The sequence below is a fragment of the Amblyomma americanum genome, chromosome 1, assembly GCF_052857255.1.
Source record: "Amblyomma americanum isolate KBUSLIRL-KWMA chromosome 1, ASM5285725v1, whole genome shotgun sequence".
NCBI classification, from domain to species: Eukaryota; Metazoa; Arthropoda; class Arachnida; order Ixodida; family Ixodidae; genus Amblyomma; species Amblyomma americanum.
The window spans coordinates 84858646-84886255 of record NC_135497.1 but is presented as its reverse complement, the minus strand read 5'-3'; the positions used below and the strand labels follow the sequence as shown (position 1 = coordinate 84886255).

At 42.2% G+C, this 27610-nt stretch overlaps 2 protein-coding genes across 2 annotated transcripts; both read right to left on the bottom strand.

Moving 5' to 3' along the window:
* Window positions 1–11660: 11660 nt before the first annotated feature.
* On the bottom strand, window positions 11661–18002 carry LOC144133636 (uncharacterized). Its single transcript, XM_077666812.1, has 13 exons — window positions 17960–18002; window positions 17798–17842; window positions 17676–17708; window positions 17526–17567; window positions 17390–17428; window positions 17211–17249; window positions 16987–17028; window positions 16838–16882; window positions 15107–15297; window positions 14886–15045; window positions 14513–14624; window positions 13159–13320; window positions 11661–11758 (listed from the first exon to the last, which is right to left on the bottom strand). Exons 7-12 carry the CDS (start codon window positions 17018–17020, stop codon window positions 13302–13304), a joined length of 561 nt encoding a protein of 186 aa, XP_077522938.1. The 5' UTR covers window positions 17021–17028; window positions 17211–17249; window positions 17390–17428; window positions 17526–17567; window positions 17676–17708; window positions 17798–17842; window positions 17960–18002; the 3' UTR covers window positions 11661–11758; window positions 13159–13301.
* A 453-nt stretch (window positions 18003–18455) lies between these two features.
* On the bottom strand, window positions 18456–20043 carry LOC144133627 (uncharacterized). The gene is made up of 6 exons (XM_077666807.1): window positions 19953–20043; window positions 19783–19897; window positions 19699–19730; window positions 19119–19163; window positions 19004–19036; window positions 18456–18900 (listed from the first exon to the last, which is right to left on the bottom strand). The coding sequence occupies exons 2-6, from the start codon at window positions 19869–19871 to the stop codon at window positions 18656–18658; spliced, it is 444 nt and encodes a 147-aa protein (XP_077522933.1). The 5' UTR covers window positions 19872–19897; window positions 19953–20043; the 3' UTR covers window positions 18456–18655.
* Between the last annotated feature and the right edge of the window lie 7567 nt (window positions 20044–27610).

The following is a 27610-nucleotide window of genomic DNA, read 5'->3' as shown; positions in this document are numbered from 1 at the left end:
CCTCACAGGAGGCCTTCAAGCCAGTGGCGTGGCCCAATTTTCATGACTCCGTGGTTTTCCAACACCTTTGATGGCACTCTAGCAGGTTCAGTGGGATTAACCACGAAGTCTTCAGAATCTGCCGACGCTATTGGCTGGAGGGCCTCCTTTGGTAGCATTTGCCACTTCATTCTTGAGTTATATCCAACTATAGAGCTTTGCAAATATCAAATTTTCGAGTGTGAAGCAAATATGAATATAGTAGATTTGTGATAATTCAAACTCGGACAATTTGTAGTTTCGGTTAATTCGCACAAATTTGAAAATTTTTTGTTGGCTGGCTATATTTTCAATGCATTTTAAAGCCACTTAATTCGTACCACGGTTTCTTTTATATTCAGTTAATTCGAACTTACTGTCTTGCTTCAACACTTCTTGCACCGTGCGAGTCCGAAATTCGGCTTCTCAAACCGGTTAACTCAGACGCAATCCAAAGATGGGCCATGTTGATCGAAGTCGCCGTGTAGTTTTGTTTTCTGAGCTTCGCTACCGGCTCGGGACGATTGCGGTTGTTGGCTGCACTTCAGCGAGCCAAGCCCAGCTGCACGCTGGTTCAGACGCTAATTGTAGTGTCGCTGGTCTTTTTTTTCTTTCTCCTATTAGAAGGCGTCTCGCCCTTCCGGCGCAAATGTGCATTCCCCTTGCTTCCGTCCGCGTGGTCCTGTGCATCGATAATGCGCACTGATCACGAGCTGCTTGTGTAGTGAAGCCGCTTTACATGGACACTACCGCTTGTGAGGAGGCTCCACCATCACTGCATCACACCTGTAAAGGGGGCTGCGGAACGCCTTACTGTTTTGGAGTAATTCTGCTTTGATATTCCCAACAGTGGCATGCAGCACACCGTGACGGAATTCCAGAAAATCGTCATTGCCACACAGTTTTCACTTAAAAGCAGATGAGATGACCATTGCCTATTTTTTTCATCAATTAAATTTACTGCTGTACGAAACTGTTTCTGGAATTTCTTTTTTTTTTCTGATCATTCGCACTTTTTCAAGTCCCTTGAGGTCTTGATTAAAGGGTCCCTGAAAAGGGTCTTTGAGGTCGTCATAAAATGCTCGCATTTTTAAAACTGCCCGCTTCCGTGCCTAATGGCAACCTGCGGTGCTACGTTTTCGCCCGAATCCACGCTCATTACGTCAGCAACCGACTGCTATCATTGGTTTGCGCTCGTCGGCAGACGGCGGAGGGGACGAGTGCGAGGGGCCGGTGAAGGAGCGCCGACATTTCAGCGTGCAAAAAGTGACGAGAGGAGAGGGAAAGGCGCGAAAACGCGGAAATTCAAATTTTGACTGCAGATATCTCAGCTTCTATGAAGCGAATCTAAAAAATTCTTGCTGGAGGATATTTGTGAAGCGGCGTCCTTTAGCATTCTAGGCACATCGTATCTTTGTTGAGACCCCCTTTCACAACCCCTTTAACAAGGTTCTACTCCATAGCGAAGCTTGTGCATTATTAACTTTTTAACCATTCTTTAGTAAACATATCACTGTCTTTCACCTGTATCTTGTGTTTTGCTTAAGCTTTTAGATATTTTTGCATAGAGGAAATAGATCCAAAGCACTGTTTGCATTTAGTTTTGGGTCATATTAAGGTGTACTTCTGATGATTCAAACAAAAATATCTGGTTTCTTGAAGTTTGAATTAATGAGTATCTACCGTAATAAATATCGGTTGCGAATATGATAGAATATCCCAAATAATTTCGAATACCACTACAGGTAGTTCAAAGTAAAGAGAAACGTTTTCTGCTTAACGCAGCTTCAAAAAGAAACAGATATTGCAAACAAATCTTGTTTTCACCCATCATCAGCATTTTTTGCTGTATCTATAAGCCCTACCAGGCATTAAATAAGGATAAAAATCATATAATAGTAATAGCAATACTTTTTTTGTTGACTACATAATAGTACCTTGTTTGCAATTCTTTGGATGACAACTGCTGTCAGTGAAAAAGAAAATTCTCATGTCAAAGTTTGACTTTAAGCTTATGTGTCAAAGGAGTTTGCTAAATGCCGTCATGAAGAATTGTAAGATGGCCAGGTACCATCTTTGCAAAAAGTAGCCAGGCTGCATGCTTTCTTCGCAGTCGTATAGTGAAGCACTTTCTACCGCTCAAGCGCTAAGCCTCTGTGAGGCAAGGAGAACTTTTGTCCTCACCTTTCAGGGCATTTTGATCTTTAGGGAAGCCATCATATGAGAGAAGCAAACCATGCAGCCTGGTTACTTTTCACAAAGACGTACAGCCGGCCAAATCTTTATCTGTCGTGCACAACCGCCAATTTTTTTTTTTCTCCGGCACCTTATGATGGAGCGAATTTGTGAAAAGGCCAAGAATAAGCACAGGCTCACTGAGAACGTGCTTTATCTCGACCTTTTCTCAAGTTTGCTTTGCCATAAGGTGTAGGAAGACAGAAAAGTCGTCAGTCGTGTGTGACAGTTGTAGATTTTACCAGGTGTACCCCTTACGGGAGGAGTGACGTCAGCGGTCAATTAACGGCGAGGCAAAGCCCTGCTGGCAAAACGCAACAAGATGGCTCGTGAAATGGATGAAAGAGCAGCAACGTGAGAGGGATTATCCCTTCCACACTTCCTCGTAACGCCTGAAGACAGAGCACCGGTTGTGGAATGCCTTCCCAAACTCGGCATTCACGACCACACATAGCCCTCCTGTATTGGTTTCACTGGACTGCAAGCCCTGTGATGGGCCCAATCTGCTCAAACACTGTCGCAAGCCGTGAAGGTGCAAACACAAAACCATACAGTTAGGTGCCTTAGCATGGACGTTGCACTGTACGCAGTGCGGCTGTGTGGGGTGGCTTCGAGCCCGACGTTTCTATCATACGTTTTTTTCTTGTCCTCTATGACCTGAGATACACAGTTTCTGGATCTAACTGATGAAAATTGAGAACGGTCAAAGCAGTCGGCGCTAAAATTTCTGCAGCAGCACACACAGGCCACAACTTGGCTCATTCCGTTATCCTCCACAAGCCAGGCTGCTTCCATACGCGCATATATCTAACGAGAGAATTGCTGCCACTCAGGTTCACAGCCAGCTTTAGACTGCACCATGACTAGATGCACAGATGTGCCATGTGGGGCTGCACTTTGCCTTCCGACCTGTTTGCTGGCACTTGATTCTATGAGGAAAGAGCAAGTTAACTGGTGTGACAAGTGCATACTGCAGTTTAGATATGTCACCATGTTTCGCTGCGAGTTTAGATAACAAGTATTTGTAATTTCTGATTGTTCAGGAGGTTCGAATAGTTTGAGCACTGAAAGTGCAGTGCTAATCGAATCAAATAGCAAATGCTACTCGCAGGCTTCTCACAGTTTCAAATAATCACACATTAATACTTTTCCTCATTAATATCAGAATTGCCTGCCGCTCTTCATGTGCCTTACAAATGTTGTGTGTTAAAGGACAAATGCGTCAGCCAGTTTAAACCTGGCAGTGAGATCGTGCTTGTTGTGATTGTAGCATCTCCACAAAGCTAATGTCAGTTTTTCATTTCCAGATGCAGCAATGGAATTCTGAAGTCTTCAGCAATGACAAATCCAAAATTATGTGCAAAATTAAGTGCTAGCACTGGCAAGCTAGTCTTTTTATCACCATTTACTTTTTTTCTCTTCAATAAAGCAGCCACAGAAAAGTATTTTGTTCTGGTCCGAATCAATTTATTTTTAGGGTGAGGGAAACTTGACAGATAATTTTAAATACGAAGGAGTCAGTATTTAATACTGAGATCCAGCTTTCATTACTGTTTAAAAGACTGCACTGTGACTGGAAACATTTCATGTCTTACACCTGCATTTAACCGCATGCAACCACAGTTAGTGTAACCGTGCTATGAATCATAAGTGGCAAGTTTTGGCAGTGAATATCTCAATCAGTCAAAATAGCAGGGTATGTAGCTGGGCTAATTGGTAGGTGTTGAACATCATGGAACTGCAGTGCTGGCAGACAAGGACACAGAGAGGACACACACAGACAATTGCGCCGAACTGTCAACTTTATTTTGAACATGTCTGATCCATGCCTTATACTTAACGGAAAGGCATTAACACGCAAGCACATCTACTACACAGATATGAAGGGGACAATCTTTAGTAGCCACGTTTTGATAATACATTGAGTGAGTGCTCGATGCCGACAAGAAGAAAACCAGCACGAAAAATTGCAAATTGGCCAAGGCTGGGCCAGTAAATGCCAACACAGCAAACACGGTAACAAGGAACAAGCGAGGCATAATATAAGTGAGAGAGAAAAATGAGGCATAAAAACAAGTGAAAAAATGGCATAGATGAGGCAACAATTAACACTGCAAAAAATTCATGAAAAGGTAAAAACGTATAAAAAGAATGCAGGCCAACAGTCAGCAAAGCCAAAAATTAAATGAGGCTATAAATAAAAGCAGGTAAAAGAAGGCATAAATGAGTAAATGATGACAGCCAAAAATTAGATTAGGTGCTAAAAGCAGGTAAAAGAACATAAGTGAGGCAACAATTAACAGGGAAAAAAAATAAGGCATGATGAGAGCTGAGATTTATAGCCTCTTAATTTTTGCCTGTGTTGATTGTTGGCCTGCATTCTTCTTATGTTTTTACCTTTTCATGAATTTTTTGCCGTGTTAATTGTTTACTCATCTATGCCATTTTTTCTCTTATGTTTATGCCTCACTTGTTACTGTGTTGGCATTTATTGACCCATGCACACAATAAAACCACGGATTGGGAGGTATGCCACAGAAAAACAAAATAGATTCAAAGAAGTTGCTCTCTGCAGACCGAGGATAGGACATGCATACATCACGCACTCGCATCTTTTACAGGATACTCCGGCACCACAATGCGCGAGATGTGGAGTCCACATCTCAGTTGTCCACACATTAATCATATGCCCCTGACTGGAGATGCAATGACAACAGCACTTTCCTGAACTTTACACATTTAAAATACCAATGCACCCTTCATTATTTTTAGGTGATCACCGTATGTTCTCATTGGACAGAGTTTTTACATTTTTAACTGATGTAGGTTTTTTAAGAGAGATTTCATATTCAAAGTAACCTGAGCACCTCCTCATTGCTGAGGAGAGTGCTGAGATTAACCTATAGCTGCCAGATGCCTCGCCCCTCTTGCTCAAGCAAGGACTGTGGTTGAGGCTACCTGGCTTCGTCGTTCATATATAACTCCTGTTAGAACAAGTTTTAGGCACTATACGTCATTTTAAGCCATTCCACCAGATATTTAGGCACCCTTTTTGAGACTCTGTAATCATGCACATACTCACTACTCTTAGGCCCTATACACCTGGTTTTAATGCTATCATCTGTACACATTTTAGCCCGAGTCGACCATAAACCTCGTGTTTGGCGCTCTTTGGCCTTAGTTGCCCTTGTGCCATAAAAACCTAGCATCATCATCATTTATTGACCGAGCCTTTGCCAGTTTGCGATTTTTCGTGCTGGTTTTCTTCTTGTCAGGATGTATTATCAAAATGTGGCTACCAAAGATTGTCCCCTCCATATCTGTGTAGTAGATGCCCTTGGGTGTGACAGTTCAGCGCAATTGTGTTTGTGTCCTCTCTGTGTCCTTTGCCGGCCCTGCGATTCCATGATGTTAGTCAAAATAGATCCAACCTGGACCTGCAGTCAGATAGCAGAATGCAAGGGTGTAAAGTGTGATGTGGCTGTGATGACATACTGGCAGAAAGAGGGCTAACTGGTGGCAAGCTGTTTATTGTACAAACTTATGCCTTCCAACACAAAAAAAAAAAATGGTAGCAGCAGTAGCAACATGCACACATGGTAGTCATCAGGACCAGACCAGCTGCAGCTGTCAGACAGGTTCTATTTGACGGGGACTTGGAACTTTCCAGATAACATGCTTAGATCCATGAGCAATCCAAAATTTTTTAGAGGGGACTACACAGTACTGCAATCTTTTGCACATGATACAGTTGCATTTAGCAATCCTATGGGCATGTTCAGATAAGAAGGGTAATCGAAGTCCCATGACCATTTTTTTTCAATGAAATTTTTATATGTGATGGGCAAATGTGTCCACACAAAGAAATGAACCTTAGTTTTGCAAGAAACTTTGTAGTTTTCTCAGAAGAAATTTGTATGTCACAAGAGGTGGAGAATGTCGTTTTTGCCACTTTGCAAAGTTGCAAGTTTGGAGCCTCATTGCATGCACAATAAATTCTTCTGCGCATCAGTTTTCTTGCAGTACCTCTTTGCAACTTGTACTATTCGAACAAATAAAACAATGTTTTCTTGTGCCACTCTTCTGAGTAAAAAATCACAAACTTCGCTTCTGGAGCTATGTGGTACAAAAAAGGCACTTTTCAGGGCAGCCTTAGGGCAAGATGCGTAAAGACCTCCCCTCTGAATCTTTTTCTCTGTATTTTTCAGCTACTTTTGCTCACTTCAGGCAAGTTCTGTAGCTCTAGACTTGAAAGATAATTTTCAATATAGCCTCAAAATTGGCTGAAGTTCAAAGATGTCAAAAAAGTGAAAACTTTGACTTGGATTTTTCGAAAAACATCGAATTTTGTTAAAATTTGCCTAAATAATCCTCAGTACTTGATAATTTTACGGCACCAGGAAAGTGTTGCATTATATCGTTTTAAATGACAAAAATAAAGCACAAAACTGAGTTCATGTTTTTATTATCTAGAATTGCTTATTACTGCCTCTTAGAAATCGTAGCTCTCAGAAATTTGATTTAGCACTCACTGAACGTGGTTACATTTTATTTACCACAATATCCGAACCATTCTAAATGTGTCTAGAGCTTCTACTCGCTTGTTAGCGGCGTTCTTAATGTGTCAAAATGGGAATAAATTCGCAATTTCACGTGATGTCTCAAGAACTGGCTGGTGGCGGCCAAACGTTTTTTGTATTTTCTAATTTATTCATCGTAAGGTCCATTGGTATGTAATCGATTCTTTAAAAATATTAGATCATTTGTCGGTTCTTAGAAAAATTTGGTTTAGTTTAGTTTATGGGGTTTAACGTCCCAAAGCGACTCTGGCTATGAGAGATGCCGTAGTGAAGGGCTCCAGAAATTTCGACCACCTGGGGTTCTTTAACGTGCACTGACATCGCACAGCACATGGGCTTCTAGAATTTCGCCTCCATCGAAATTCTACCGCCACGGCTGGGATCGAACCCGCGTCTTTCGGGCCAGCAGCCGAGCGCCATAACCACTCAGCCACCGCGGCATTCCTTGAATTGTGTCTACGAAGCTGCTGGCTATTTGTATGGCCTCACTTGCAGGCTTCCGCAAGTTGTGGTGTGATGCTCAATGTTTCACTAACCATTTTTGCTGTGTCCAGTGGCCGAAAACATCATTTCGTCTCTTGACATTCACTGTGTTGTAGGTCATGAAACTGATATTTATTCTTGAAAGTGAGCAGGAGCCCCGTCGCTCACATATGTTATCTTGGTGTAGATTGGCGCGTTGTCTTTGAGGTGTGTTTTGATTTGCGACAGCGCCAAGCATGCATGAGCTGAATCATGAGACATATCAGAGTTGCCGCGGTGCTGAGTGGTTATGGCGCTCGGCTGCTGGCCCGAAAGACGCGGGTTTGATCCCGGCCGCGGCGGTCGAATTTCTATGGAGGCGAAATTCTAGAGGCCCGTGTACTGTGCGATGTCAGTGCACGTTAAAGAACCCCAGGTGGTCGAAATTTCCGGAGCCCTTCACTACGACATCCCTCATAGCCCGAGTTGCTTTGGGACGTTAAACCACCATAAACCCATGAGACATATCGTCGCAAATAATGGCGTAGTTCCAAGTCGATTTTCTTGATATGACAACGCAGGTAAACACGGTGACCTGCTTTTTCTGCCAATGGTATGCTTGCACTGCATCTGGAAGCACAACTGTCCAGTTTTCGGCAAAATCAAAATGCAAAACAACTGCACTTCTCTTGCAGCTGTGTTTTTCTTCATGTATTGCTCTTGCTTGCACAGGTCTAATATGGTTGTGGAGAATTCATTTCATGCTCATTCTTAGAAATTCTCTCATAAATGATGAAGCAGTCAGATTTTTTTTTTTATCTAGCTGACCGTATTCCCGTGAAGCAATCAACACCTTGTCCTCGCTGCTCATTTCAAAATTTTCCAAAGTGAAAATGCCATCTTGTGGACAGTGCTCACAATTACTGAGGAAACATGACGCAGTAGGTTCTTGGCATACGCAGAGACTCTGCATATCTTTGGGAGAAAGCGACCTTCCGGACGCATTCTACACTGCCACGAGGCACAACTGAAAGTTTGCACAGTACACGCAAACACAACTTGCCACTGTGGCCAGCATTTCACCCACTTAGGATCCAAGGGCATGAATTTTGTGAGGCCAACCTGGGAGGCAGGGCGAGCTAGCTTGTAGAGGCGGTATGCTTCTCGCAAGGACCGCATCATGAAGCGTTTAGGTATCCATTCCTTCTCTCCCTCCTTTTCGATTCTCACAACATCCTTTTTGTTCGGAGTCTGTCTAGAGCAATCGAGTTCATCCATGGTGTAATATTCTAAAACGGTGGTAATGTCTTCCTGTTGTAGTTTACACCTTGTATATCTCTCCTGTGTTGACCATACGTCTTCTTCATCCACCATCTTCGATTTTTGGATAACGTACCTCGTTGCCTCTGGAATAACTTCCTGCACATATTTCACGGTTGTCAGCAGCTGGCAATGCTCTTGAAAGGATGTACACCTATTGTAGGCTGCATGTAGGTTGTCTTCCCAGCTACTGCATTGCGCGCACTTTTCTTCTGACGCACACGAAGTCTCTGGGCTGCCTGTATTCCCGATCGGATTTTCATCACCATGGATGTTGCCGCCTCTTCCTGCTTTCGCTTTGCATAGGAAAGTTTTTTTCAGAGTGCTCGGTGGCTTTAGGGGCGAGATTTTGGAGGTAAGGCTGACACTAGAGTTTAAATTTTCCACTATTTCTTCCCCAAGGCAGAATTCTTTGAATGTTTCGGTTGACTCTCCCTGCGTATTATCTATGTCTTCCTTGAGCCGACGGTAACAATTCTGACAGATGAAGTCACTTTCTCGTACTCGGAGAGCTTCTTCGAGAAGTAAAACTTCTTTGAGAGCAGCGACATTGAGTGTCTTTACACTGCGAAAATTACGTTCTTTTCCAATTTGGTGTTTGTCTTGTAGTTGGCATAAAACGTTCGCCGCGGAAATTTCCTCATGAATGCAAAAGCTGACCTCTTCCGAAGATTATCGCGGGACAGAAGAGCAGGTGAAAGATGCAGGGCCCAGGGCTGCTTTTTCAAAAAGAGGAGATGGACAGGTGGATGGATTTTTAACACAGGTGGCCCACCGTCGGCACTGATGCTGTTTCGGTCTGGCGTACGAGCTGAGATTGAAATACCAACTATGCTTGTCGAGGGAGCCCTCCAACGGAGAGAAAACACGTGAGTACAGAAAACGACCCCACCGTCTACCAGGCCTGCAAAACGACACGCGAAACTCGAGATCCAAACATCCGCCCACCGCTACGACGGGCTGTCTCGGTCGAGGGTCGAAGGCTGAGACATAACTGCCAGGCATTCAGGAAAGCGGTGTGTTGCGATGGAAAGATGATAGCGGTGACTGAAGCCTCGGTGCGGCGGCGGCGGCACACATGGTGCTATATGAAATTCAGGATCGCGCCGGGCGTTATACAGCTATAGCCCACGAAACACAGAAAGTGCTTGTAGAAATCTAAGAGTCATCTACACCAAGACGTTTTGACATCTACAAGAAGCATAACCAAGCTTTTATAAAGCCATCCGATGTCTTGAAGACCTCCTGTAGCCTAGGCTAATGCAACGCTATCTGTCGACTAGAAGAGGTTTACTGTGACATCTTGTTGACTTCTAAGCAAGACCATTTTTAACTATCAAGAAGTTTTTGTGCCCTTTTATAGCTGTGCTGATATAATCCTAAAACATCTTGTAAACATCTATGCGATGTACTTTTTAGCTGTGTAGAAGTGTTTTAGCCCTTTTGTAGTTTCGGCGATATGATACTAGTATTCATGTAAAGAGTCTCATGACGAAATTTTGCTTACCAAGAGTGTGGAAGAAACAGGTGTTTTTCTGTCTCATGCTCCAGCTGCCTGGCACCGAGATTTCTGCTCAAAGCCGACACATGGCTTGGCTGCAGAAACAGGGTGAATATGCCAGGCAACAGGGGCAAGAGACAGCACGGCAGCATATTTTCTCACACTCTCATCTAATACAGAAAATTTTTCCAATACTACAGCACATATTTTCCTTTCACCCGAGTTCTTACAAATTACAAAACATATCTCACAACAACTGTTCATGAGACACCATATTCTCTGCTGTAAGAATAAGTGCTTTATGCAAGTAAATTGCGCTCTTGCAATGCTGCTGTAGGATCAAAAGCTTGGCAGGGTGAATTACATTTTATAACTGTCTAGTCATGACAGAACTCTAATGAAAGTCAACGCAAACAGCATAAAACAAGGCAGCCTATTTTCAGTGTATAAATATTACTGGTACAAGTGTAGAAAAACAAGTAGCCTTTGTTAAGGACTCAAAACTTTTTATTCTCAGTGAAATGCTCTTATACTTCTATGCAAAAACATCAACTAACGACTTGAGAAAGAACTCCAATTCAACAGCTATAAAATATGCGGACTTCTGTTTAGTAGGCATCCATCCAGGCAGCTTGTGATGACTTAATCTTCAGCTGCATGCCATAGCAAGTGTGAAGGAAGGCCTTGGGTACTGGGTAAACAAAAACAAATGTCCATTGTAGTAGTTCCCACAAATGCGAAAAGTCACTATCACAATTCAGTAATAAAGTCTGCAGCAATGACAAATATCTGAGATGATCTTTAACACATAAGAATCCTCACTTGCTTATGTAAGGCTGGTCAATATTTACCAAAACCCATCTGAGAAAATAAAGAGTGATAAAAGCAGCTAGCATTGAGCGCTCACTTAGGACAATACGCAGATACATATAACCAACCCACAATCCGGCCTTAACAGAACACCTGAGTGTAGAAAAAAAAAAGTGAATAGAACTTATACTAATGCTTAGCAAGGCAACATTACGTGAAGCCTGCAACGCACCTCAGAAAAGCTAGTATTCAGCTGAGTACTTGAAAGAGGAAGTCTTGGGACAGAGGATAATAATGGTACATCTGATGAACCAGTGACCACTTTCAAAGGAAAAAAAAAGAAGATGCAAAGCTTTCAACAGTAACATATAGAACATAAAATGAGGAAGAAAACTACCAAAGACATGAAAAAATATGCAACGTTTTGAAGCAAATGAACTGGTGCACGCAGGCATTTAAAGTTCAGGTACATAGTTGCAATGCTTGCGGCAGCCATCAGAAATCATGAATCGTAGACTGTGGCACCAGCTCAAGAGAGCACACATCACAAAATGAAGTGGCACAAAAGGGGTAGCATGCAGATGAGATTACCCAAAGAATAAAATGATGGCAGGCCCGGCCCAGCTAACAAGTAGTATAGTGCCAAGACTGCATGTAAGGAACTTTAGAAACAGTGTGGTGGCATGAAAAAGCATGAAATGATGCAAAACTATTTTTAACTGCACACAATTGCACTTACCAAACAAACCTGAGAAGGAAGCAGCCTCCGTCACTCAACTTGCTTCATGGGGGCACAGTGTAAACGACAAACTCTGGCAGCAGCAGTAGCATCCTGCAGATGTGTAAGGAACATAGAATGAGTTAGTGCCACAGGGTATTTATTTATTTATCTTTTACCCACAGTGCCATTTGGCATTACAGTGGGGGGGTTGATACAGTAACACAGCACATAAATGCAGGTAAATACAAAAAAAGAGAAACAGTAGCCGAAGCATTCGCAAAGTAAGCAAAGAATAACAACATTGACGCAATGCGCATCTATGTACAGAATTTGGGGTACAAGAAAGTCAACTGTGTTGTTCACCCAATAAACGTGTATTTTAGGAGAAAGCACTGAATGCAGATATTCATTTAATGCAGAACAAAGAGTGGCAGCCTTTTGCTGAGCAGCTTGTATTTGAGTGAATATTAGCTGAACAATATAGCACAGGATGACTTAATCCATGCCATTTGCAATAAAATTTGGCTTATACTTGTGGAGCACAAAAATTCATTGAGTCTTCATTCTGAGGTGGCTGTCCTGCAGACAGACAGACAAAAACGTGCACTCATTGTAGAACCTTTTGGTACTAAAGGATTCAATAGTAATTATTTTCAGGTCAAACTGTTCATAAAATTAAGTTTGAATCTGATAAGTGAACAGTTTTAGTACAAAAAAAAACTTGTGACAAACACTGACTTAGGCCCACTCATTCTTCAAAATCGGCCACATATTTGCATGCAACTCAATGACAGATAGAATAAAGGAACTGTAATATTTTATCACCTAGTAACTCATCTCAGATGTAGTTTGTGGAAAAGCTAATTTTTTGACAACTAGATAATATAGAACAGATAGTTATGCATTTTTCCTATTTTGTGAATCATCTGCACTTGATATGCTCAAAATGATTTCCTGCATTTGCGCAAACCTAATTTTTCAAATGGTGATGTGCTTTGTAATGAATTGTGAGCTAGCAGAAGGATGGCTTAACAAGAGAAGTTACTGCATGAGTAATATAAAAATTTTCTTGCGGAGCAGTTTGCAAGGAGAAGTTCAGGATAGTTGTCCTGTAGCAGCCATCTGAAATGATGAATTTAACACTTTTGCACGAGTTAAAATGACCACGGAATGCGAAATGATATGGCACAAAAGGGGCAGCATGCAGATGAGATCACCCAAAGAAAAATGATGGCAGGCCCAGCCAGCTAACAAGAAGTATAGTGTCAAGACTGTGTATAAGGAACTTTAGTAATAGCTTGCAGGCATGAAAAAGCATGAAATGATACAAAACCATTCTGAACTGCTCACAAATGCACTTGCCAAACAAACATGAGAAGGCAGCAGTCTCCGTCAAGCAGCTTGTTTCATAGGGGTACAATATAAAAGAACACAAAGTTTGGCAGGAGCACCCTGCAAATCTGTAAGGAACACAAACAGTGCCACAGCGGAAAGAATGCAGATGTGCTTACCTAGAGAACAAAGAATGGCAGTCTTTTGTTGAGCAGCTTGTAATGAATACGAATTGAACAATATAGCATGGGATGACTTAATCCATGCCATTTCAATAAAATAAATGTGGCTCATATTTGGAGCATGAAGATTCTTCCAGTCTTCATTCTGAGGTGGTTGTCCTGTGGACAAGTAGACAAAAAAATGCACTCAATGTAGAACGTTTCTGGACTAAAGGATTCAGTAGTAATTTTCAGGGAAATAGAGTTTGAATCTGATAAGTGAACACTGCTTTAGGAAAAAGGAAAATTTGAGACAGACATGGACTTTTGCCCGCTCACTCTTCAAAATCGGCTGAATGTTTGCAGGTAACTCAATGACAGAATAATGGAAACATTGTAATATTTTATCACCTATTAAGTCATCTCAGATGCAGTTTGCGAAAAAGCGAAATTCTGACAAGTTACATAATATGAAGCAGATGCTGAAGAAACTTTTCCCAATTTGTTAATAATCTAAATTGTTGTGAGCTACCCAAAGGATGGCTTAACAAGAGATGTTATTGTGTGAAGAATGTGTGAAAAGGAATTTCACGAAAGCTGCATCAGAAGAAAACAGGATAAACCATTACCATGCTTGTGCTGTCATCTCGTTATTTACCCACGCTCACACACACACATACGCATATATGGCTGCCGTAGTTGAAAAATAAACAGCTGAAAATGGGCACCATGTGCTGTCTAGCACTGTCTTTGTCCTGAAGCACTGTGTTCAGACCAGTTACAATAAACAATTGGGCTAAATCGAACAGAATCTTTTCAAATGAAATTTGCTACAGCAGCAAGTATTAGACAGTTTTAGAATAAAAGTACCCTATCAGTTAGGGGGCAGGGGATTAATGGGTCAGCCGTGCACCAGCACACCTGGTGTCCCGCTAAACTTATACCCCTAATCGATAGGGTCCCCCTATTCTGAACCTCCCTATTCACTGTGCAGTAGCTAGAACGTGCTGAAGAGAGACCACATAGAAGCTAGACTTGCAAAAGAGCAATCTGGCTCTGGTACCAGCACTTGAACGAAGACATGGATATAGTTATATACATATATATAAGCATCCTTATCTCTGAGTTAGATGCAAAAGGACACTTTTAAAGATGGGAAAGTGAGCCCAGCCATTCAGTGAGAATGCAAAAGTACACATTCATTTCAATATATGTACGTAAGTGTGTGTGCCTGCACAGTATATTTGTACAAATGCTATATTACAATGGTCTGTGTGATGAAAAAGCAGCCTACTCTGTGAGAAAAATTATACTCATCATTAAAAGAAATAAGAGATGGGAATTAATAATGATTTGCTTAGAAGCTGCGTACCTTTTTGATGCAGTAGTCAAACGTGCTCGACAGTTCTTGAGCCATGCCATTATCGCACCACATATTTCAGCTTGTGTTGCCGAGGTAGTGTTAGGGCTTTTCTGTACAGCCTCTACAAAAGAAAAAGTACATAAAATAAGCAATCTTGTGTCATAACCACAGAGTAGGCACTGCACAAAATTCACTGGAGTAAAACCAACGGCTCATCCTGATATAAACGAAAGTTGGAGAAATGGCCTCCGAAAACGGTTTCAAAATTTTTTCTGTGACAACCTTGCTGCGTCAAAGTGCAAAATGATTTTGTGTACCATATAGCCCACAGAAGATAAATGTAGGTGCTGTACATAAGTTTACAAATTAGTAGTGTACTTACCAATAATCACATGGAAGAGCTGTGTGCTGTTAAAGGCCTTTTTGCCCTTTTGTCCATGTAAACTGAACTCCACACCAACAGAGTCATGGAAGAGGTACTTCATTATGTTTGCAGTTGTGTTGTGGGTTGTGCTGCCTCCAATTCTAGACAACATCTTGCACTGTTACAAGAAAATATAATTAGCTTCCATACATATGCTTGCACTCCTTAAATTTCCTTACCAAATGTTTGCGTGCATGGTCAGAATTAGCTAGACGGTGCTCAAGCTCATCTACTTGAGCCATCTGAAGAAGCGGCAAAGTGGGTTCATCACAGTGCTCTTCAGCCGTAACTTGCTGTTTGAGCAGGGTAAGTATAAGGTCATTCTGACGTTTCACAAATTCGATCTCTCTGAGCACTGCACGTGTAGAAGCTGAAACAGAAAAGAAGTCTGAAATATCAGCCCTTAATCACTATCATACAAAATGCACTGATAAAGGTTCTGAAATTGATCTAAGCAGAATTTTTGAAAAAACTTCAAAAAGGAAAATTTGTCTCTCACCATGAAATAGTATGCTCCTTTCCTTGCCAGGAGAGGGGCATCCTCCCACTGAAGTTCCAGAGCATTGTGAACTTTATATACAACATGTACGTATTGGAGTCACGGTGAAAAATAAAGTTAAAAAGGGTATTAATTGTTCTTAGGTACAGCTCTCTTGAAACTCAAATCTGCAAGTAGTAGTCCACTACCGTAACCATTTCATGGTAAGCACTGAAATGAAGAACAGCGCGTACTGAAGTGGTGGCCATGATGCTATAGTGTACACTTCTTATTTTTCACTGCACCAAACTTTGTATTATACCTTCTTATTGCTGAACACAATCATATAATGAAACACATCAGGCTAGAAGACTCATACCATGTACCGTAAAAACCCGCGTATAATACGAACCCGAATATAATACGAGGTGAAATTTTAGAGACGCGAAATAGAAAAAAAAAAATTATCCGCGTATAATACAAGTGAGGTAAACCAGGTAAGCACGAAGAAAGGCATTTATTGCAATCGGACACCGCACTTCAATCGCTCTCATCCTCAACAGCGCTTTCTTCGGAGATTTCTTTGTCGGACAAATCTTCCCACAGGCACTCATCTTCTGTGCCATCGAGGGCGTTTGATATGCCACACTTTTTGAAAGACCGACGCACAAGGTCCGCAGGAATGCTCGCCCACGCGTCCACAATCCACTTGCACAGCGTGGCTGGCGATGCCCGCTTCAGCCGCCCAGTCGGCGTCACTGCAGGCTCACCTGAGCGCATCCACTCAGCGTAGCACCGCTTGACCGCGTCCTTGAAAGGCTTGTTTACGCAAACGTCAAGTGGCTGCAGCTGGGAAGTCATTCCGCCTGGGATGACGACAAGTTCAGTGCCGCAATCGCGTAACACTCTCTTGACCGATTCGGCCAAATGGCAGCGAATAATATCCGCAAATAATACGAGGCGAAAATTTGAGGTGCTAATAATAGGAAAAAAACCTCGTACTATACGCGGGTTTTTACGGTATATTTTATGACATGTTTGGGAGGCCTACATTTTTTGGTGCAAATGATCTAATTATGTCATTTTAAACGTGAACAGTAATAACATTCACCTGCTTTTGACTGCAACTAAATTTCTAGAGCAACCTTTGGCTGTTTTAACTAGCTGGAAGCTTCCATGGCAAATTAATCAATTCAGCTTATAGGGGAATAATTCCTCTGCACACTGTGTTACAAATATGGGCTTATAGCTGCACCAAATGACAAACCATTGTGTGCAAAGTCTGTTCCCAATGAACACATATTAACTTAGTTACCTGCCATTACTGTTATATTATGTGCCCAGTGAATTATAGAGACCGCATTTTGGGTAGATATATATTTCCTTACATCTTTAACAAAACAATGTTGGAGGAAACAAGGAAGAGACTCACATGATATCTCTTTCTTTATTAAAGCCACCAGGCTACCAGAACGTCCTGTAATATTAAAAACATTTTCACTTTCCATTACTACATTACCGACTTTCAGGGAAATTAGTGATGATCCACACATACATGCAAAAAATAGGTTAGTCACTTACCACGGTGATGCTGATATGACATGGTGTCTACCATTAATGGCGCTACAAGAAATAAAAATTTAATAAAAACATCTTCACCTTAAATTACATCATTCACACAACCTGCGTGAACAAATGGAACTTAAAATGACTCTTACAGATGCAGTTCGATATGTTGTGAACTTCACAAAGTTAATTTCTATCATGCAACTATTCAATAAATTTCAGACTGAACTGAAGCGTACCTTGATCATGTGGACTGCTGTAAAAGCTCCCTGGCAGTTCTGAAAAAGAAATAATACATGCAACTACACATTTAAATGAGAAAGACACAGGTACTAAAGGACAGCATCAACTGGCCATATGAACTGATAATTCAATTTTTTGCTTCAAGGATTAAGGCTAAACATTTTCAAATGGATACCTTGCGAACTGAAAATGTCTGCTGAAATGTCAGGAAAGTCTGGAATGCAAAATGAATTATGGTTAAAGAAGGTATGCATATATGACATAGCATTCATTTGTCTAACAGGCTGTACGAGAGTAAATGCACTATATACCTGGGCAGTGTATCTGAGCTGCAGGTACTGAGTGTTGGCAGCCTATCAAAGAGAATGAAATCAACAAAGGCATCTCATTTACGGTGGCCTGTCATAAATTATATGTTCCACACATGCTAAATATATGCACACATAACACTAAGTGCTTACCGTGTGAGCTGGGCTGAGTTGTGGGTCGGGAATCTGTTTTCCAAAGAGTAAGAGAGAATCAGTGCGGCTTACAGTATACACCCAGGTCTGCACACATTGGATTGATGAGACCAACTGCTTACCTAGGCCACGTGAGTGAATCCCTGGAATGCAGAGTTGGCGCTCTCCTAAAAGGGATGTAATGAACGAAACAAGAAGCACGGGATTACCTGCTAGCTTCAAAAGACATTCAGGTGTGCTAAACATGTGAAGGTAAAAAAAAGATAATGTTTCTAGGTGCATACCCTGGGATCTCAATTCACCTGTTGATGGAGTGTCTGCTCGGGAAAAAAAAGAATGACATGACTGTGTACCCAGCTTTGGAGTTGCCTGAGCTGATGGAGTACACTGCTTACCTGAGCTGCATGAAAGGTATGTCAGATTGGAGAGTCGATGGCCTCCTGTGAATAAGAAAAACAAATTATAAGCACGAAAAACTGCCTTCCTATGTCTGTAGATATGGATGCTTGTATTAAGCATTCCTGAACATATACTACATGACAGCCATAACAAAAGATCATGAAAGTGCATTTACAATTCCCTTTCTTAAAACATAGCTAGCGCATTGCCGTAAAGTTCACGGATAGGTGCTAAACATGGCAAACTGCACCCACTGTACTCATCAAGTGCTGTGTTAAACTGTCTTGCAACAAAATTTTACACTTGAGTAGTGCATTTACATTTATGGTCACCAGCACTATACCAAAAAAAAATTTAAGTGATTATAAGTCCATACCCTGTGAGATGAAAGTACATGCTGGTAGTGAACCTGATTAATAAAATAAACAATAAAATCAGTGCGAGTACTGCCATAGCTTGCACATGGTTGCGCACTAGGCTTGGTTCAGGAAACCCATAGGTTACATAGGCAGTGCGACAGGGATGCTGAAGCAGATGGGCTGCAGCTTTCTGCAGAGAGCAAGGGCCAAACACATAGAAAACTAGCATGCGCTAGTTGCAAAAAAAAAAATCAGACATAAGTTAACACATACAAATTTCAGCACTTCTAGGTATGTACCAGCAGATGTGTTCTGGTAGAATACATCTGCTGGTTGTGGACCTTCCTGAGCAAAAAGAAGCTCAATGTGGCTAATGGCATGCACTGAGCTCTGCATCTGGTTGGGTTGAAAAGACTGCTTACCCGAGTGTTGTGAATCTGATGCTGGGGTGGAGAGTGGGCTGCTTCCTGCCAGGGAAAAGATGAACAAAAACTAAGTCGCAGTGCTCACACATGGTTGTCGACATTTACCAAATGTGTTCAAGTAAAGAAAGGTTCAACATGTACATACGCTGTGAGCTGGATGCACACGCTAATGGTGAATCTGGTACAGCAAAACAAAGGAGATTAGTACAGGTGACAACTAAACTACATACCAGGGTTGGCCAAGGAAACTGAAAGCTTACCTGAACAGCGTAACTGGGATGCTGAAGAAGAGAGGGGGCGGTCTCCTACAGGTGCCAATTGAATAGCAGCAAAAAGCAAACACCTCCTATTAGTTGTCTACACATGGCATACTGTTTATAATGAATGAATGTGTAATCATGCAACTCGCCCGCCTAGCTATTGCAGTAAGCAGCTAGCACACCATGCTGGTCTCATGTCTGGTGTGACCATATGAACAAAGACAAAAGAACAAAAATTAGGGCACATGATAGCTAGGAACTAAACTTGGGTTGCACGCCATGGGATTGCAATATCAAATGAACAGAAGAAAAAGTTTACATTACCGAAAATTAGTCATTTACTGAGCTTATATCTAATTATGCAACCTGAACTCAAATGATTGGTTTATATTTATGATAAAATTACACTTGAAGGGCTTAAAACAAGGAACAATAAATAAATGAAGCAATACAATTGTGACTGGTACTGAACATTTATGAGTTCCAGCAGTTCAGCTTTTCATATAACAATCTGTCAGGTGAAAATAAATCTATTTTGTCCATGACAAACATTCTGAGACAGAAATTTACTGCAACCAACCTCTGGTGGCATCATCTGTGCCTCTCGGACAGCTGAAAAATAAATACGTTAGCCACTGCCACACACCATGAATACTACTGCTACCTTTGGCTGCGAAAGGGTGGTTCTGGAACGTCAAAGTTTTCGAGGTCGACCTCGTCACTATCATCTGAAGAACTAATTCTGCGTATCATCCTCCTTCGCTTGCCTCGACCCTTTTCTGTAAAGATGAGTTTTAGTTGCAGTAAACAGTTCTAATGTAATGAAATACGTACCTTGGTCTGTTGATGTCTGCACATCATCAGTTTCTTCAGCTCTGCGCAGCTTTTGGTGAGCTTTGTCATATGTTTCTGCATTACATGTAAAGCATTTTATATGCAATACACGTATGGATAATATTTTTGGCAAAGAATAAATATTTTTTTTTAAATGCACTAAGGTCAATTGCACTTCATGAAGCCATTACATAAGCCAGACGCTCCAACTAAGATGTTCTGCATTTTGTAAAAATAGGCTTTTTGAATTAGAAGAATGGTTTCCTTCGCATAGCATTGTCAGCGGCATAGTACATCAGAAAACAGGTAAGACATGCTAACTGGTTGGCTGGTTATATTCAAGAGTTAGCTTTTTAAGTATTACTGTTAGCTTCCTTGTTAACTAAGAGGCATGTAGCCCACCGTAAGTAATGTCCATATCAGTTTTTAGAATTCCGAAAACATAGTTACTGTCGCCACTGTGGCCTAATAAATTTAGGCTATTTTGTCGAGTTGGGTGCACTGAAAGGGTTACTTTGTTTGCAAGCTTCTTGAAATCTTTAAATCACATGTATTTTAGCATGATGTGGCCAAAATTTGTTGAGCCACAACAATGAGGGTAACTTTATAGAATTTTCAAAATTTTATAAACTGATGTGGATATTACGGTGGGTCACACACCTCTCAATTAATCAGGAGGCTAACAGTAATAAATAAAAACTACTCAATATCAGTTAACCAGATTACTAGCCAATACGTCTAAACTGCTGAAAATGCTAAGCTAAAAAAAGCGCTCCTCTAACTCATAAAAGCTATTTTTAAAAATTGCAGAGCACATCTTAGGTAAAACAGTATTTATAAATGCATGAAAAACATAAGGGTCCTTCACTGAAACATGAGTCACAGCGGTGACCCCAGCATGCTTATCAACTGATGTACGCTTTTCAGATCTCATCAAAGAAACTGATTCAATGAAAGGAAGGTGCACAATATGCTGAATACCTGTCTTTATAACTTTTTGTTTATGAAATGCAGGTCTTCTTTCACCTCTTTAATGAGCATATTTATCACATTTAGTCACTTTTCAGGTACCCTGCATTCCAAATAAAAGCATTTTTCCAAAATGACATGCCATGCACAAGAAGACCATGCAGAATGCAAGATTACCTGCACTAAAGGCTGGTTCACATGCAAGTGACTGAGCGATTGAACGGTGCGCCGCAGTGAAAATTTCCAACTTGTTGGAACCTCGCCGCTCGGCGCTGCAATGACTCAAACCAGGTTTTTGTGCCGCAGCAACAGGATTCGCCAGTTTCCGCTTGCATGTGAACAGGCTTCAGACAGACATCATCAAAATGCAGTCCACCAAATGTGAAAGAAATCATAGCTGTCAAAATCCTGTTCAGAGCACTTTAAAAGGCCACAATGTGGACATACAATCAGCTATTTATCAATTTAACACATACCTGTCACTGCGATGACATCAACTTTGTATGTGCGGCACGAAGCGGGGTCCAGGTGACTACGATTTTTCACCAGCTTAGCAATATTTGCCGTTGTTGCTGATGGCCACTGACAGCTTGAGGTATCTTCAAGGAGCCAGTTTGTGGGCACAACAGCAACACTATTTGAAGCGATGAACTTCACAATGGCAAACATGACCTACAATTGATAATAACAATGGATTTCAGCAAGCACATGCACGAATTCATAGGACGTCACAAGAACTGGGTGGTAATTGATTGGATGCTGAGCTAGGCTGAATGCAGAAGGGGAAATATTGCATACTCATGCTGTGAGCTAGAGACAGGCAGCAAGACATATTTGCTCTTAACATTGGACAGTGGCCATGAAAGGAAGGTGTCACTTGCCTCTCTTACAACACGGATCCCCAGGTTCGATGATGCACATGGCATAGTGTAAAACTCACCAACAACTTCAAGTTTCTTGCCAATCAGAATTTCTTGACCATGGATGTCATGTGCAAAATTTGCTACCATTACAATGGTTGAATCTGACAGACCACAAACATTGTTGCCTATGGAAATTCGTAGAGTGAACCCTGAAAATTTTGCAGCGCGAAACCGGGGGCCGTAATTGCCTGCTAAGGGGCCATTACTGTGCATTTGTAAGAGTTTGCACGTTAGCTTGGAGCACTGCTTTGTGCCATATAATGTGCCAGCAGACATGCATTCAGTCAAGCGATTACTGAGCTGTTCCAGTGGTTTTTTTGAGTGCTTCACCAACTTCTTGAGCTGCTGCATGAAATTTTCTGCAGGAAAAGCACTGAAGTTGTCAAGAGGCCCATATTTTAGAACGTCGTCTGCCAAGTGTATTAAACAATGAACATTGTATGACATGCTGTGCCTTCCATAAAGGGATCTGAATGATTTCACAAAGCAAATCAGAAGCTCCTTTGCATAGCTGCAGTACTCATGGCACATAGCAGTGCTTGAGAGGATTGTAATAGCAACATGCAGAATCAGAAAGTGATTGTAGGTGTGTCTTGGCAAAATGCCCTGCAGTACAAACGGTCCAAAGTACAGGAGAAAACACCGCAACTCTGTTGCCTTCCAGCGATCAATTTCTCTGAGGGAACGTGGCCTTCGAGAAAATTCATCGCAGTGAAACTTAGCCAGCCTTAATAACTGATCAGAAATTCTATCAACAGAAGATGAAGGCAAGCGGCACTGCAGAGGACCTCTCATCCAGAGCAAGAGCAGTTTTTTGGTCACCCCGATACATACTAGGTGCATGTAGTCAAGCGGGCAGTGAGATACCAAACCAATTGGCAATGCAGAAAGAGGAGTATTGGCTATGTGGTGTTCACTCTGAACTTTGTTAGCAAAATCTTCATCTGTTCTCAAAGGGGAATCGGTGTCAGGGAAAACGACTCTTCCTTCAACGTATTCTCCCTTCTGTTGACATTTTCCACAACCATAATAGCCAGAATGCAGTTTTGTGCCTAAAATAAAGGCTCGGGCAGGGGCATCACATACAAATCCTTTGATGGTGACCGCAAAGCAAGCATCACCAAAGCGCAGCCCTGTCTGTAGAAGCTCAAGCAGTTCATCAACCAGTGGGCCCAGGAAGCTGTTCAAGGATGTGGGCTTCTGGTTTCCATGGTGGCACGCAACCAAGAATACACTACTGTCAGGTATGCTGTCCACCCTCGCTAAAATTGGCCAGAATTGGCTTTGCGAGCTTTTGCTCAGTGGTAGGCCATCAATATAAAACATGAAATCTAAGCTTTTGGGCAGCACAGACAAATCAAACTTTGTCAAAATGCAGTTCATACTGTTAGAAATGCCAAAGTACTTATAGCAGCTATTTTGAGAGCTCTCAACTTGAGCCATACGTGGTGTCTTAAGAAGTGTTCGGGCATCAGCTGCAAAGTCTGAAAAACATGCATGTGTTTTCAGGATCTTGAGTAGGGAGGACAATGCTGTTTGTGTAATATTATGCTCACATGCCCAAACTCTCAGCTGAGCAGCTACTTCGTCTGCTGGGCTTGCATCTGTCTTGGCAGGCTGATCACTGCTGCTGTCAGCACTGTCACTGTCACCTTTACGGTGAATTAGAAGAAAACCTAACCTTCCTTCTTCCGGCTCGCCTTGCTCAGGAGCAGCGCACGGTTCCTCTCTTAAATCCAGTGACCCGGTCTCTACTTCGTTGTTGCCTCCAGAGGGTCTGACAGTCATTAATTCACATCCGAGCGCAGCAGTATTGTCTCCAGATGCACATTCAGAATAAGAACCCTGACTGATGGTGCCGCGCTCGTCTCCTTCCCTTCCGGTTTGGCAAAGCAATGGCTGAATGGCAGCATTAAGTCTACGGTACCTATGGGTCCGGGTTACAGCATCGATACTCTTTCTTTTTCTTTCCATAGCGTTTATACTGATGGGAAGTTGTCAGCGGACTAAATATGAAAATAAATATCTGCAGCCTCGCTCAAAATGAACCCACACTCCTGCAGTTGCACCAGTAAGATCACCAGCGGATACGACAAGTTAATTTAAGGCGCCACTATATGCTAAAAAAACGAGGGGGGAATCTGCGTATGAGTGCAGCGCGCGCTTTCATCTGGGCCTAGAAAAACATGAGCTGAGAATCCACGTGTGACATGAAGCGCGATTTCACCCTCATTAGCGCGATTTCACGTTGGCCTGTGTCCAATGAGAGCAAATAGATCTGATTAGTGCCTGTTTTGGGTTAGACAGCGATAATGTGTCGTCACGCACGTGCACAAAACTCGCGCCCTGCAGCTAGGGCGCGCGTATACTTGTCGCGCGCAGCGAAACCGAAATTATACAGGGGACTTGCCAATTAATGGATGAATTAAGCTCCACGATTACTTCAATGACTGACGGAGTGGCGAATATAAAAGCCGTCTTCGAAGCACGGACGTGCTTGCTGAAACGCCTGTGGTATAGTTCTGCAATCGTCGAAGTGCTAGAACAAAGAGAACCGGCGCCGACGGCGCGAAACCGGCGAGACTTCGAGAAGAGGGTGGGGCGAGGGTGAGGCAGCGAATGAAAGAGGGTAATGGTTGAGTCCAACCAAGTGGGGGTGAGAGAGGACCGTGGGCGCGACCAATGCGCGGTTAGCGCGGCCGCGCTGAGATGAGAGAGCCGCCACCAGGAGCAGCACGGTTTCGCGCGGCAAATTTGAGAGCTTCGAGGACGCAGGCTGCGCAGACCTCGCTTAACTCAATAACGTTATTTCATTCATTCATTCAACAACCCCAACATTGAGATATTGCTTGTCTTCGTTATTTATACGCCTAATGTTGAGCAGGTCAAAGGTTTCATACCACTTACCATCCAAATACCTCAATTTCTGAGCGCGCAAAAAGACGCGTCGAGCAGACGACGCGGGGCGCACGCGCTCAGCTGCAAGGTCAAAGATGATCGCCAGCAGCGAATTTATGACAAGGTAAGCTCAAATTAACACAGAGGCTAATTAGCTGGAAGAGGTTAAAAAGCTTGACGACCATGTTCGAAGCGAAATTGAAATGAAAGTGTGGGAATTAGTGTTTTCGATCATGATCATGAAAGCCTGATCCTATAAAAAACCTCGCCACTCTGGGTTCCTGATAAGCATCACATTGCACTTCCGTGTGCAGAGCTACTGTAATGTGGATATAACCGCGGATCATTTCAATTCATATACACGGTTTTTCACGTAACTTGAACCAAGGATTGAAGCAAGCGGCGCACTGGAGCTGGATGAAACCAACGGCGTACTTGTTTACCATCGTGTGGTGCTCCTAAGAGTTGTGTACAATTTTTAATATTCACTTCAGGGTCATATGCATTTCATTCAGTTCTATAGAGGGGGGGGGGGGGTAAGAAAAGCGATAGTTTTATGTGGCAACGCATCTCCTAGCGTTAGGTGGCCCATTTTTCTGATATTTAAAGAAGGACCGCAGATTTGAATAAAACCTCACTACAGCGCTCGTGCACTACCACATACCAGCGCTACAAACCGTGTTTCGAAAGAACGAAACGTGCGCGCTGACCGTGCGCAATTATAGGCGGCCGCCGCTCAGTTCGACGGGCTGCTCAAATAAAGAAAACGGAGGCTTCCTTGAAATACACGATTCCGCTGTTTTACCTTCCTTTTTTGTTCTGTCTGTGTGACGGCTCAATAAAAACTCCATCTGAATTACCTGTCGGTGATCAACCTATCAGGAGGAGCAGACCACGGTGCGCGCTTAAATTTCCATGTTCCGGAAAACTGCGCTGACGCATTTTTAAGAATATATGCTGAAAGCGGCGTCAGCTGCTTACTTCGAGATGGTGAGCGCGCGCGTTTTGTTAATTCAGAACACGTTTGGGAGTGCCAGAATAATAGGGTACCGCAAGAGCGCGTTTCCGGGTTTTTTTTTTTACATTTAGTGAGCTCTCATTAAATGCCGAAAAAAAAGTAACACGCAAGATGCGTTTAAAAAAAAAACTGCATCGCTCAATTGTTTCGGAACCTCCTCCTAAAGTGAATAATAACAGTTTGGCGTAACCAATCTTCGGTAATGAACTAATTAAGCTGAATTAAAAAATACTGCGAGAGTCACTGATACGTACACGACGGGTTGCGTCGATGGTCTCACCCAGCCCCGGTGCACCGCTTTCTTTGAAGAATATGTTCAGTTGCAATTGAAACACCCTGTACATGCTGGTATATAAGGATGAGACAGTTCGGTATTAATAATTAGACCACACAGCAGCAAGCCGAGCAACTCAATTGAGAGAACTGGCCTGGCTCGCTTTGGGACGTACGTTAGTTTAACTCCATAATGAAAACAAAAAAATTCACAGCAGCAGACATGAGAGTGAAAGGGTGTTAGCAGAGGTGTGCTTTCACTTGAGACAGTCGTGTGCCACAGATGGTTAATGCCAAGCCACTTGGAAAATTGAGTGCCTCACTTAATTACCAACGATTAACATCTTGTACAGCTGGAATATAAGACTGGAATTTCAGGTTAATTCAGTGCAGACAACTGACATCTTGAGCACCTAAGGGAATTGGTCATGGCTTTACATGAATCCGTGGCAGTACGCCGAAATAGTAACTGCCAGCTAGATGGCTGTTATGCCTTTTTTCAATTACTTCAGCATTTGCACGTTTTCTTGAAGTGTTCTTGAGTGAGATGTCGTAAAGAAGTCTTTTGAAAACGTCTTGAAAAACACGTCTTCGATACGTTTTGATTAAGCTCAAGCTAAGTGAAGATGTGTGTAGCCGTTTCGAGACGTTTTTAAGAGGTTGTGTGTTTCGTGGGAGGAGCGGCTGCCAAGCGCGGTTCATCCCTGGAGCGGCGGTAGCTCGTTAAAGGCATCTTGAGAGCAGCGACGGGTGCATTAAATGTTTGCATAAACTACCGCTGAACACACGTCACTCCAAAATAACGTGCTAAAATATGCTTACGTAATTTAAGTCCCCCTATTAGAAGAGTACGAAAACGAATAGGAGCTTTAAACACTTCCTTGGAAGAGAAAAAAACACTTGCAAATTACACTTATGAACTCAGCAACTGTAGCGTTTAAAATTTGCCTACATGCAACCAATACTAAATCCAGGTTCTGACGATTGCGCATCCTAAGGGGGAGTACTGAGGAGTCGTAGGGATTGAAATCATGGTCTGTTTTGTATTTATTTTCATACTTTAAAATAATATAATGCAATACATTTTCAGTGTGTTATAATTTTGAAATATTGAGGATTGTTCAGGCAAATTTTAACAAAATTCGATTGTTTTTTTTTTTGTTTAAATCCAAGTCAAAGTTGTCACTTTTTTTGGCGTTTTTGAACTTCGGCCAATTTTGAGGCCATATTGAAAAATGTCAAATCTAGAGCTACAGAACTTGCCTGAAGTGAGCAAAAGTAGCTGAAGAATACTGAGAAAAAGATTCAGTGGGGAGATCTTTACGCGTCTAGCCCTAAGGGTGCCCTGAAAAGTGCCTCTTTTTGCACCGCATAGCTCCAGAAGCGAAGTTTGTGATTTTTTACTCAGAAGATTGACACAGCATGAAAACGTCTTTTTTTTTATTTTTTCGTATGGTACAAGTTTGAAAGAGGTTCTGAAAAAATACTGACGTGCGGAACAAATTTATTGCGCATGAAATGAGGTTCCAAACTTGCAACTTTGCGAAGTGGCAAAAACGACATTCTCCACCTCTTGT